This window comes from Hylobates moloch, unplaced genomic scaffold, assembly GCF_009828535.3.
Source record: "Hylobates moloch isolate HMO894 unplaced genomic scaffold, HMol_V3 SCAFFOLD_1, whole genome shotgun sequence".
Classification (NCBI taxonomy): Eukaryota; Metazoa; Chordata; class Mammalia; order Primates; family Hylobatidae; genus Hylobates; species Hylobates moloch.
Window position 1 is genome coordinate 70525161 of NW_026652276.1, and position 13686 is coordinate 70538846.

The 13686-nt window shown below is 43.6% G+C and overlaps 1 protein-coding gene across 6 annotated transcripts in view; it reads right to left on the reverse strand.

Moving 5' to 3' along the window:
* HAT1 (histone acetyltransferase 1) overlaps positions 1-12265 on the reverse strand; it is a 70630-nt gene extending 58365 nt beyond the window's left edge. The window contains exons 1-3 of one of the 6 annotated variants that reach the window (XM_058441160.1): positions 12157-12211; positions 11649-11742; positions 9030-9134 (exon numbers count right to left, since the gene is read on the reverse strand). In XM_058441160.1, the coding sequence (XP_058297143.1) occupies positions 9030-9123 (94 nt within the window). In that variant the 5' untranslated portion in view covers positions 9124-9134; positions 11649-11742; positions 12157-12211. Of the gene's footprint in view, positions 1-9029; positions 9135-10741; positions 11474-11546; positions 11567-11618; positions 11945-12156 lie in introns of those variants that run through there. The other 5 variants (XM_058441157.1, XM_032755371.2, XM_058441164.1 and 2 more) reach the window with 5 other exon arrangements.
* Between the last annotated feature and the right edge of the window lie 1421 nt (positions 12266-13686).

The window sequence follows — 13686 nt, forward strand, 5'->3', positions numbered from 1 at the left end:
TGCAGTCCTAACACTTTGGGAGGCCAAGGCAGGAGGATCACTTGAGCCCAGGAATTCGAGACCACCCTGAGCAACATAGTGAGACTCCATTTCTACAAAAAAAAATACAAAAGTTAGCTGAGTGTGGTGGCATACACCTGTAGTCTCAGCTACTCGGGAGGGTGAGGTGAGAGGGTCACTTGAGCCAGGAGGTTGAGGCTACAGTGAGCCATGATCACACCACTGCACTCCAGCCTGGGCAACAGAGCAAGACCTTGTTCAAAAGAAGGAAAAAAAAAATTAACCCAAAGTAAGAAGAATGAAAGAATTTATAAAGATTAAGAAAACAGATAAATAACAGACAAAGGCAATGCTGAAATGATCAGTAAGATTGATAAACTTTTAGGGAGACATTAAAAGACAAAGAGAAAAAGAATTATCAATACCCCCAAGAAGGGATTATAGATTCTAGAGTCACTTATTTTATTTTTTGAGACAGCGTCTGGCTCTGTCACCCAGACTGGAGTACAGTGCGATGATCCCAGCTCACTGTAACCTCCACCTCTCCGGCTCAAGTGATCCTCCCACCTCAGCCTCCCAAGTAGCTAGGACTATGGGTGCACGCCACCATGCTTGGCTAATTTTTAAATTTTATTTTATTGACAAGGTTTCATTATCTTGCCCAGGCTGGCCTTGAACTCTTGGGCTCAAGTGATCCTTCTGCCTTGGCCTCCCAAAGATCTGGGATTACAGGTCTAAGCCACTGCACCTGGCTCTACAGTCATTTAAATGGTAACAGGGGAATACTGTAAGCAACTTTCTGCCAAGAAAGTTAGATAAAATAGAGAAACGCTTTAAAAGACAAAAATGACCAACACTGACACAGGAAGAAACAGAAAATCAGAATAGTATTAAATCTATTTATTAGATGTATAGTTAAAAACCTTCCAACAAAGAAAACTCAAGGCACATAAAACTTCACTGGTGAATGCTACTGAATGTTTAAAGGAATAATGCAGTCTTATACAAATTCTTCCAGAAGATAGAGAAGAAACAGTTCCCAACTCATTTTATGAGGCCAGGAAACCTTGATACCAAAATCAAGCAAAGACGTATGAAAAAAAGAAACCATCACCTGTCATGAACAAAGAGTCTTAACAAAACATTGCCAAGTCAAATCCAGCAAAGCACAAAAGGGATAATACACTGGCATGCAAGGCTAATTTAACACTTAAAACCTCATCAATGTAATTCACCGCGTTATCAGAATTAAAGGAGAAAAATCTTATGATTATCTTGATAAAGAAAAAGCATCAGAATGTAACACTTTCATAATAAAAACTCTCACCAAACTAGGAATAGAAAGAAACTTCCTCAACCTGATAAAGGGCACATATGAAAAACCTATAGCTAACATCATAGTGAATGGTGAAAGGCTTAAAATTTTCCTTCTTAAATTGGGAATAAGGCAAGGAGGTCTACTCCATTACTTCCATTTGACATTGTAATAGAGGTTCTGGCCAGTGCAGTAAGGTAAGAAAATGAAACACAGGTGGCTCTCCATATATGCAGGTTCCACATCCACTGATTCAACCAATTACGGATCAACATGAGATTGGCTGAATCCTCAAATACAGAATCTGCAGATACAAAGAGCTGACTGTACTATATGGCTATTTTTACCCCCCGAGACACAGTCTTGCTTTGTCGCCCAGGCTGGAGTGCAGTGGCACAATCTCGGCTCACTGCATCCTCCACCTCCTGGTCTCAAGCAATTCTCCTGCCTCAGCCTCCCAAGTAGCTGGGATTACAGGTGTGTGCCATCACGCCCAGCTAATTTTTGTATTTTTAAGTAGAGATGGAATTTCACCATGTTGACCAGGCTTGTCTTCTCAAACTTCTGCCTCAGCCTCCCAAAGTGCTGGTATTATAGGAGTGAGCCACCGTGCCCAGCTATATGGCTATCTATCTATTGAGACAGGGTCTCACTCTGTCACTCACACTGGAGTGCAGTGGCACAATCACAGCTCACTGCAGCCTGGAACTCTTGGGCTCAAGCAGATCCTCCCACCTCAGCCTCCTGAGTAGCTGGAACTAAGATGCACACCATCAGCCGGGCGCGGTGGCTCAAGCCTGTAATCCCAGCACTTTGGGAGGCTGAGGCGGGCGGATCACGAGGTCAGGAGATCGAGACCATCCTGGCTAACACGGTGAAACCCCGTCTCTACTAAAAACACAAAAAATTAGCCGGGCGTGTTGGCGGGCGCCTGTATTCCCAGCTACTCGGGAGGCTGAGGCAGGAGAATGGCGTGAACCCAGGAGGTGGAGGTTGCGGTGAGCCGAGATCGCGCCACTGCACTCCAGCCTGGGGGACAGAGAAAGACTCCATCTCCACAAAAAAAAAAAAAAAAAAAAAAAGATGCACACCATCATGCCTGGCTAATTCTTGTATTTTTTGTAGAGATGGGGTTCTGCCATGTTGCTCAGGCTGGTCTCAAACTCCTGGGCTCAAGCAATCTGTCTGCCTCAACCTCCCAAAGTGCTAGATTACAGATGTGAGCCACCATGCCCAGCCACACTATGGCATTTTGTATAATGGACCGGAGCATCGGCAGATTTTGGTATTCACAGGGGATCCTGGAACCAAATCCCTGAAGATACCAATGGACAACTGTATAAGGCAAAGAAAAACTGTAAGTTTCTTCATTAACAGGTAATGTGTGTGTGCAGGAAATCTGAAATAATCTATACTTAAAAAAAAAATCCTATAGCTGGGTGTGGTGGCTTATGCCTGCAACCCTAGCACTTTGGGAAGCTGAGGCAAGAGGACTGCTTGAGCCCAGGAGTTCAAGACCAGCATGGGCAACATAGTGAGACCCTGTCCCTAGAAAAAAAAAAATTTTTTTGCCAAGCATGGTGGCACACACCTATAGTCCCAGCGACTCAGGAGGCTGAGGTGGGAGGTTCACTTGAGCCTGGGAACTCAAGGCTATAGTGAGCCACAATCACGCCACTGTACTCCAGCCTTGGCAATGGAGTAAGACACTCTCTCAGAAAAAGCCCAGAATACAAAAAACTACGATAATAAGTGAATTTAGCAAGGTTGCAGAATACAAAACAATTACACAAACTGTGCCATTGTGTGTGCATGCATAGGCACATGCACGCACATAAAACAAGCAATTGGAAGAGAAAATTTTTAAAGTATATCATTTTTAGGTCAGGCACAGTCGCTCACATCTGTAATAGCACTTTGAGAGACTGAGGTGGGCAGATCACTCAAACCCAGAAGTTCAAGACCCGTCTGGGTAACATGGCGAAACCCTGTCTCTACAAAAAATACAAAAATTAGCCAGGCATGGTGGTGTATGCGGAGTCCCAGCTACTCGGGAAGCTGTGGTAAGAGGATCACTTGAGCCCGGAGGCAGAGGTTGCCGTGAGTGGAGATCACGCTACTGCACTCCATCCTTGGTGACAAAGTGAGAACATGTCACACACAAACAAAAAATAAATTAAAAAGTATACCATTTTTAAAAGCATCAAAAATCAAAAGATGTAGATTTACTCAGATAAATTTAACAAAATACATGCAAGACTGAAAACCTGAAACATTTCTAGAATACAGAAATATGTCATGTTCATATACTGGAAGGCTCAATGTTATTAAGATAGCAATTCTCCCCACATTCAATTTTAGATTCAATGTAATCTTTTTTTTTTTTTTTTTTTGAGACGGAGTCTTGCTCTGTCGCCCAGGCTGGAGTGCAGTGGCGTGATCTCGGCTCACTGCAATCTCCGCCTCCTGGGTTCATGCCATTCTCCTGCCTCAGCCTCCCGAGTAGCTGGGACTACAGGCGCCCGCCACCAAGCCCGGATAATTTTTTGTATTTTTAGTAGAGACAGGGTTTCACCGTGTTAGCCAGGATGGTCTCGATCTCCTGACCTTGTGATCCGCCCACCTCGGCCTCCCAAAGTGCTGGGATTACAGGCGTGAGCCACCGCGCCCAGCCGATTCAATGTAATCTTAAGAGTAGTCGGAACTTTTTAAATAGAAATTAACCACTGATTCCAAAATGTATACAGAAATAAGGTCAAGAATAATCAAAACAATCTTGAAAAAATAAAGATGTGGGATTGACACTACCAGGACTCACTAGAAAGTTACACTAATCCAGACAGTACGATATTGACTGAGATAAGATAATGAATGAGAAAAGTCCAGATGTAGATCTACATGTGTAAGTTCAATATGTTTTTGTTAAAAACGCACCAAGGCATTCACACAAATTATACTGAAACAAGTGGATATCCATATGGAACAACAAACCTTAATCCCCTTCCTCATATTGAACATGAAAAATAACATGAGATGGATCATGGACATAATTTTAATAAGCTAAAACTAAAAACCTTCCAGAAGAAAACATTAGGAGAGCTTCATGATCTCCTTGGGGTAGACAAAGATATTAGGCATGAACCAGAAAACACTAATAGAAATTTTTAAAATTAATAAACTGGACATGATTAAAACTAAAAACTAATGGTTACACAAAAAAAGTTTAGAATATGAACAGGCAAGCCACAAACTGAGAGAAAAATGTGCACAAAACATGTAATCTGCATAAAGGACTCATCCACCATACGTAACACCTACAACTAATAACAAAAAGACAAATAACCTAATTTAAAAATGGGCAAAAGATGTGAATACGTGAGTCCAAAAGGAGATAGTCAATAACTACATTAAAAAAAAAAATCCTTAATAGCATTAGTTATCAGGGAAAGGAAAATTAAAACCTATTTAATCTTTACAACCACTATGAAGTACTATTAACAAAGAAATACTACTATAAACCCAGCAGAATACCTAAAACTTTAAAAACTGACAACATAAAATGTTGGTGAGGATATGGAATAACCAAAATTCTAATACAATGTTGATATAAGTATAAAAGTACTTTGGAAGTCAGTCTGGCAAGTATCCCATAAAGTTAAACATACAAATACCCTATTGACCCAGCAAATCCACAGCTAGGAATTTATCCAAAATAAAATCATATGTCCACAAAAAAACTCATACAATAACAGCCAAAAACTAGAAACAACTCAAATATCTATTAACTGGCGAATAATGATGTATCCAACAACAGAACAGTATTCAGCAATAAAAACGAATGAACTGCCGGGCACGGTGGCTCATGCCTGTAATCCCAGCACTTTGGAAGGCCAGGGCAGGTGATCATGAAGTCAGGAGTTCGAGACCAGCCTGGCTGACACAGTGAAACCCCGTCTCTCCTAAAAATACAAAAGAATCAGCCAGGCGTGGTGGCAGGCGCCTGTAATTCCAGCTACTCCAGAGGCTGAGGCAGAAGATCGCTTGAACCCAAAAGGTGGAGACTGCATTCAGCCGCAATCGCGCCACTGCACTCCAGCCCGGGCAACAGCGCAAGACTCCGTCTCAAAAAAAAAAAATGGGGAATAAACTACTGGTACAGACAACATATGATGTACCTCATAAAAATTATGCTTAATGAAACAAGCCAGTCACAAAGCCAGTATATATGGGATAATTCCATTTATATTAAGTGCTAGAACACGGAAAGCTAATTTTGGTCAAAGAAATGAGACTGTAGTCACCATGCAGGTGGCAGGGACTGAACAGTAAGGAACAAAGTTCTATCTACTAAGCCTGTTCTCATTAATGTTAGAGCAATACTAACAGCAATGTGTTCACCTAGCACCTAGATCTTGGCTTTAGCACCCAAATCTTGGCTTTAAAATACCATTTCCTGTGGCTGGGGGTGGTGGCTCATGCCTGTAATCCCAGCACTTTGGGAGGCCTCAGATCACCTGAGGTCAAGAGTTCCAGACCAGTCTGGCCAACATGATGAAACCCTGTCTCTACTAAAAATACAAAAATCAGCTGGGTGTGGTGGCGGACACCTGTAATCCCAGCTACTTGGGAGGCTGAGGCACGAGAATCACTTAAACCCAGGAGGCAGAGGTTTCAGTGAGCCAAGACCACGTCATTGCACTCCAGCCTGGGTGACAGTGAGACTCCATCTCAAAATAAAAAACCATTTCCTGGCTGGGTGCAGTGGCTCATGCCTGTAATTCCAGCACTTTGGGAGACGGAAGCAGGTGGATCACTTGGTCAGTTTGAGACAGCCTGACCAACATGGCAAAACCCCATCTCTACTAAAAACACAAAAAAATTACCCAGGCCTGGTGGCACATGCCTGTAATCCCAGCTTCTAGGGAGGCTGAGGCACAAGAATTACTTGAATCTGGGAGGCAGAGGTTGCAGTGAACCAAGATCGCACCACCGCACTCTACCTGGGCGACTGAGTGAGACTCTGTCCCTAAAATAAAATAAAATAACATTTCCTACTAAAAGAAACCAGGGATCCTTGGAGAAACGGCTGATTCCAAGGCTGGGGCAGAGATAACAGATAACAGGATGTTCCAAGGTAATCAAAGTATCAAAGAATGAAGTAATCGAAAAATGAGGGGACATGTAAAAAAATACACAGATCTCAGCAACCACATCCAGTCACTCCACTCAGCCCTTACCAAGTATTTTCTGTATGTCAAGGAGTTTAAACACTTTACTGATATTTAACTCCATATTTAATCTTTGTAACCACTGTGAAGTACTATTAACAATGAGGAAACTCAGGCATGGAAAGTAATGCAACCAGGAATCATGAGCATATATTATTTTTCACTTGTTCTAAGTGTAAAATTTTAGCAAATTCAGAGCTGTGCCACAATCTAACTTTCAAACGTTTCCATAATTCCCAAAAGAAACGTCAGGCCCATTTGTAGTTACTCTGTGCTCCACTGTGCAACCACTACTTTCTGTCTCTGTGGATGTGTCTTTTCTGAACATTTCATACAAATGGAATTACACAATATATGGTGTTTTTGTTTAGTTTCTTTCACTCAGCACAATCTTTTTAAGGTTCGCTACAATAGGTATCAGAATTTCATTCCTTCTTATTGTCAAATAGTATTCCGTGGTATAGCTACACTATACTTTATCCATTTCCAGCTGATATATATCTGGGTTTCTTACATTTTTTTGGCTATTGTGAATAACGCAGCTATGAACATTCATGTACAAGTTTTTGCATGAACATACATTTTCATTTCTCTTGAGTAGACAGATACCTGGCAGTATAACTCCTGAGTCATATAATTCATTTATGTTTAACTTCTTAAGAAACTGTCAAACCACGAGTGGCGCTGTGGCTCACAGTTATAATCCCAACACTTTGGGAAGCCAAGCCAGGGGACTGCTTGAAGACAAGAGTTCAAGATGAGCCTGGACACACAGACACGTAGGGTCCATCTCTATGAAAAAATTTTTATAAGCCGGGCGTGGTGGCTCATGCCTGTAATCCCAGCACTTTGGGAGGCCAAGGTGGGCAGATCACCAGAGGTTGGTAATTCGAGACCAGCCTGACCAACATGGAGAAACCCTGTCTCTACTAAAAATACAAAAAATTAGCCAGGCGTGGTGGCGCATGCCTGTAATCCCAGTTATGCGGGAGGCTGAGGCAGGAGAATTACTAGAACCCAGGAGGCAGAGGTTGCGGTGAGCCGAGATCACGCCACTGCACTCCAGCCTGGGCAAAAAGAGCGAAACTCCATCTCAAAAAAAAAAAAATTTTTTTGGCCGGGCGCGGTGGCTCACGCCTGTAATCCCAGTACTTTGGGAGGCCGAGGCAGGCGGATCACGAGGTCAGGAGATCGAGACCATCCTGGCTAACACGGTGAAACCCCCGTCTCTACTAAAAAAAATAGAAAACATTAGCCGGGCGTGGTGGTGGGCGCCTGTAGTCCTAGCTACTCTGGAGGCTGAGGCAGGAGAATGGCGTGAACCCGGGAGGCGGAGCTTGCAGTGAGCTGAGATCGTGCCACTGCACTCCAGCCTGGGTGACAGAGCAAGACTCCATCTCAAAATAAATAAATAAATAAATTTTTTTATAAAAATTAGCCAGGCTTGGGTGGTGCACACCTGTGGTCTCCTAGCTACTTGGCAGGCTGAGGCAGAAGGACTGCCTGAGCCCAGGGGTTGGAGGCAGCAGTGAGCTATGACCATGCCATGGCACTACAGCCTGGGTGATAGAGTGAGGCCTTCCTTGTCTCTTTAAAAAAGAAAGAGAGGGCCGGGCCTGGTGGCTTACACTTGTAATCCCAGCACTTTGGGAGGCCGAGGCAGGCGGATCACGAGGTCAGGAGATCGAGACCACGGTGAAACCCCGTCTCTACTAAAAATACAAAAATTAGCCGGGCGTGGTGGCAGGCGCCTGTAGTCCCAGCTACTCGGAGAGGCTGAGGCAGGAGAATGGCGTGAACCCGGGAGGCGGAGCTTGCAGTGAGCCGAGATCACGCCACTGCACTCCAGCCTGGGCGACAGAGCGAGACTCCGTCTCAGATCCCAGTAGCGAGGTGAGGCAGAGAATGGGTGAACCGGGGGTTGCAGTGACCGGGCGGCCATGATCCAGCCTGGGTGAAAAAAAAAAAAAAAAAAAAAAAAGAAAGAGAGAAAGAAAAAAAAGGGGGGGAGGGGAGGAAAGTAAAGAAGAGAAGGAAGGAAAGAAAATTAAAAAGACAGAAAAGAAAATTGCCAAACCGTTTTCCAAAATAGTTATACCACTTTACATCCCCACCAGCAATATACAAGCGTTTTTTTCCACATCCTCACCAATATTTGCTATTGTTTATTATTCTTATAGGCAAAAAAGTAAAAAATATTTTTAAGAGGCTGAAACTATATATACTTATTACTTTTTGCTCCACCGTCTTTCCTTTTTATATAAAATTTCCTTTTTATATAAAATTTGCCCCACCTGTCAAACATCTACACCTTCCGTGACATAAATCAAGACTCAATAAAATCTGAATATGTTCAATAAATGTAGAAAACCATACATTTGCATAAATAACTGCTCTTACATAAAATTTTACTTCAAATTTAAAATGAAAGAGTATATATACACACACAGTATATACATAACATCACTTAGAAATGGCATACATACCTAATTTTAGTTCAATTGCTGTGTTGGTGTTACATTTGTACTCTGCCAGTTTCTTCTCCACTGCACTCTTATATTCTACCAAAAATTTCTCCATAGCACCAAATCCTAAGAGAAAAGGTTTTTAAAAGGTTTAGTTGGAAGTGACTTAAATTGTCAAACCTACAATAGGGTTATTAGAAGTGGAATAGGGGTATGATTTAAAATGCTGATAGATCATAAAAGCACAAGTCATTCTCCACATACTCTTAAATAAATGTATTAAGTAAGGATGCCAGCCGGGCACGGTGGCTCACGCCTGTAATCCCAGCACTTTGGGAGGCCGAGGTGGGTGGATCACGAGGTCAGGAGTTCGAGGTCAGCCTGGCCAAGATGGTGAAACCCGTCTCTACTAAAAATACAAAAATTAGCCAGGCACGGTGGCAGGCGCCTGTAATCCCAGCTACTTGGAAGGCTGAGGCAGGAGAATCTCTTGAACCCGGGAGGCAGACGGTGCAGTGAGCCGAGATCGCACCACTGCCCTCTAGCCTGGGCGAGAGAGCAAGACTCCGTCTCAAAAAAAAAAAAAAAGAATGCCTCATTACAAAACAGAAAAAGAAATCACTTTTGAGATACAGGCTTATAAACTAGGCATACTTAATATAAATGAATAAACCTGAAAATTAACATGATAGATTACTAACATTTCTGAACATTTACTAATATAAATTACGTGCTAGGATTTATACCTAAGTCGTCTTTTTCATTGTAAGATGTAAAAAGCAAAATGAGAATGTCCTCTGATAATTATGACAGAATTTCATTTTAAGTATTGGAAAAAGCCTACCAGAGTGCTTCAGATAAGGAAATGATAACGCATGGAATGTCTCAAGAAGAATACACAAATATCTGGTAACCATGGTTACCCTGGGTAAGAAAGGAAGAGGAACAGGGGCACAAAGAAAACATCTTTCCACTGTATTAAATATTTAAAAATCATGTGTGCCTAAAGTCATAAACTGTGAGCTACTGGCACAATAGTTTTACTACATAGTGGCTACTCAATAATATATATAATAAATAACATTGGAAGATATCACTATCAAGAGAAACTTTCAAGATAACAAATCTCCTGACAAAATGAACATATGATTAGTAAAAATGGGCCAGGCGCGGTGGCTGACGCCTGTAATTTCAGCACTTTGGGAGGCCGAGGCACAGGGATCGCGAGTTCGAGACGGAGATCATCCTGGCCAACATGGTGAAACCCCATCTCCACTAAAAATACAAAAATTAGCTGGACGTGGTGGTGCGTGACTGTAGTCCCAGCTACTCCGGAGGCTAAGGCAGAATTGCCTGAATCCAGAAGGCAAAGGTTGCCAAGATTGCGCCACTGCACTCCAGCCTGGTGATAGAGCGAGACTCAGTCTCCAAAAAAAAAAAAAAAAATCAGTAAAAATTCAGGCAGAAAAAAGCCATAAGCAAAAAATAAAAAGGGGTACAATGATGTCCTATGAACTTCAAAAAGGGTTTGTTAAAACACACACACAGAAAATGGGAAAGACTTGAAGCAGTATAGATTAATAGTTTGGAGTCAGAATTCCTGGATTCTGACGATTTCACACGCTTACTGAGCTAGTAAGCTCAGGGAACTAGAGCACATTACTTAACCCCTCTGACCCTAATCTACAGAACTGAGATTACAGAATTTACTTCGAGGAATGTAAGCAACAAACCTGTGAAATCATATATTAGGTTAATCCGCACAATTCTATAAGCAGGTGTTATATCAACCCCATTTTATATGCAAAAGTTCAGGCTTAGAAAGAGGTTGAGTTGAAGGGCATCCAACTACTAAATGATGGGCCCAAAATTCGAATTTAGATGTAATTCTTAGAGTATGTCCTCCCTCTTCTGTGGTACTTCAAGATCCTACAATCTCCATCTGGTAGAAAAGTCCTTCTTTAAACATCTGTAGAGCTCACACAACAGCTTGTCTATCCCACATATTCATGAAAATGGAATGGTTAATGTAGCGAGACTACGAGGAATGCCCTGTAAAGGGATGATAAAAGCAACAGAGTCCAGCAAAGTGGCTCAATCCTGCCATTCCAACACTTTGGGAAGCTGAGGCGAGAGGATGGCTTGAGGCTAAGAGTTCCAGACCAGCCTGAGGCAATACAGCGAGACCCTATCTCTAAAAGGTTAAAAAAAAAATTGGTTTTTTTTAGCTGAATGTTGTGGCGCATGCCTGTAGTCCTAGCTACTAGGGAGGCTGAGGCAAGAGGATCGCTTGAGCGTAGGAGGAGTTGGAGGCTGCTGGGAACTATGATCGCTGCACTCCAGCCTGGGCGACAGAGAGACCCTGTCTCAGGAAAAAGAAACTGTCCATAACTTCAAAAGATAAGTAATCGAAAAAAATAATCACACCAAAACAGCCTTAATAGACGTACAAAGTAATAGCAATTATACATTATTAAATGTTGTAACTTGAAGGGTCTCTAGAATGTACACAAGAGAACTGTATTATAGTAGTCCAACCCTAAAAGAGAAGGGAGGAGTTCAGGAACAAAGTCATTCTCAAAGGGCATCTAAATACGATCCTCGGAATACCAAAGTGTGAGAGATTAAGGAGACGATTACGAAGTCAGTCGAGATCCAAGTGGGAGCGCTAGAGCAGGGCAAAGCAGCAATGCGCTAGCTCAGAAGTTGACTGTAGTGGAAGGTAGACGGAGACCTGGAAGAGGAGGAGGATCTGAGCATTAAAATCAGCTGGCGGGAACAGGACCAGATGTACAAGAGCTGAAGCAAGCAGCAGTGGACAAAAGGAATGGGAAGAGAAACAGGCCCCAAGGCACGTGGCATTTTACAAGCCCAAATCGTGACGCTTTCTCCCGGCGTCTTCGGCCCTCGGTAGGGGCCGGGTTGCTGGCAGAAGGCGCAGAACCCCAAGCAGTTGGGGGCGGGGGCGCGGACCGCCGCCAACAAGGAGCTGCTGGGCTGAGAGTTCCGCGCTTCGGGTCCCAAGTAGGCCTTCTGGAACCCAGGCTACAGCCCGAAAGTTCTAGGCGGGCATTGTCACCACCGTCTCGGTGTTCTATCCCCGATCTGGCCGCCTCCTCCCCTTGGTAAACTTTTCCCGGGAACTTACCCGCCATTTCCGAGCTACGAGCACCCGCGGCTGAGGAAGGACGAATCAACCCGCGCGCTCCCGGGCCGGAAGTGACCGCACAGTCTGACATATTTTCCCCGCCCACTCCCAGCGTGACGTTAGCCAACTAAAGGAGGCGTGTCCAGGAGCCCGGCGGCGGAAGCGCCTCAAGAGGCGGGGCTAACGCCGAGAAGTATGCGCGGGCCGTTGCCTAGCCACTGCGAATGCCGTCAGCCGCTTTGCAGGCCTGAAGTGGAGAAGGAGGCCGCGAACGGACCTTCGCGGTTGAGATGCTCTCTGGCCCCAGGAAAGTTTCTCTGGGGTTGATTTGATCAATACAGACACTTTACGCCTGTTTTCCATACCCGTCCCTGAGATGTTTTGGACACTGGCTGAAAATCTTTCCTCTTGGCCTGGACAGTGCATCCAAACACCTGAGCCCTGTGGGCAATTTTACCATTTTACCTAGGTTAAAGTAGAGGTTGAGTTTCAGTTGCGGGAGAAGTTTTCACTTGTTTTCCTCATTTGTTTCTCATTTTGCTGTAAACTTTAACATCTTTTTTCCTTTCTCCCTGTTTTTAACGTATACAGTATGATATTTAGGTACTCTGCTTTCACTCTTCAGGTTACTAAGCAACCATTTAGCGCGCAAAAATCGTTACCTAGGCCGGGCGCGGTGGCTCACGCCTGTAATCCCAGCACTTTGGGAGGCCGAGGCGGGTAGATTGCCTGAGCTCCGGAGTTCGAGACCAGCGTAGCCAACATAGTGAAACCCCTGTCTCTACTAAAAATACAAAAATTAGCCAGGCATGGTGGCAGGCGCCTGTAATCCCAGCTACTCGGGAGGCTGAGGCAGGAGAATCGCTTGAATCCTGGAGGCGAAAGTTACAGTGAGCCGAGATTGTGCCACTACACTCCAGCCTGGGCGACAGAGTGAGACTCCGTCTGAAAAAAAAAAAAATTATTACCTAATAAATACCTCAAGTGGCCTGATGTAGTCTTGCATGCCACATGTCCTAGTGGTTTGAATTACATCACAAGGTGCCACCTGATTTTAGCCATAGGCCTTGTTAGTATTTAGTAGCTGTTGGAACTGCTTTCCCCAGAGGATAAACCACTATTTAGGTATCCACAAATATTCCCACAATGTTGGCTATACACCAGAATTCCTTATCTCAACAAATATTTGTTAACAGGTTTTACAGTGATGCACGCTAAAGCTAAAATGAACCCTTGGGATGATGGTCTAGAACTAACACACCCACTCATTTTAGAGATGAGGAAACCAAAGCCCAGAAAAGATAAACTGCCCAAGTTCATTCTCAGTATGCAACCTATGCAGAGTGCAGTTCATCAGATACTCAGCCCAGTATTTATTTCCTCAACTATATAGAGATGGCTCTCCTGAAGATAAAGATCAGAAAAGGTACTGAGAATGCCCAGATCCTTTTTCTTTCTTTCTTTCTTTCTCTTTCTTTTCTTTTCTTTTCTGACGGAGGAGTTTCACTCTTGTTGCCAAGGCTGGAGTGC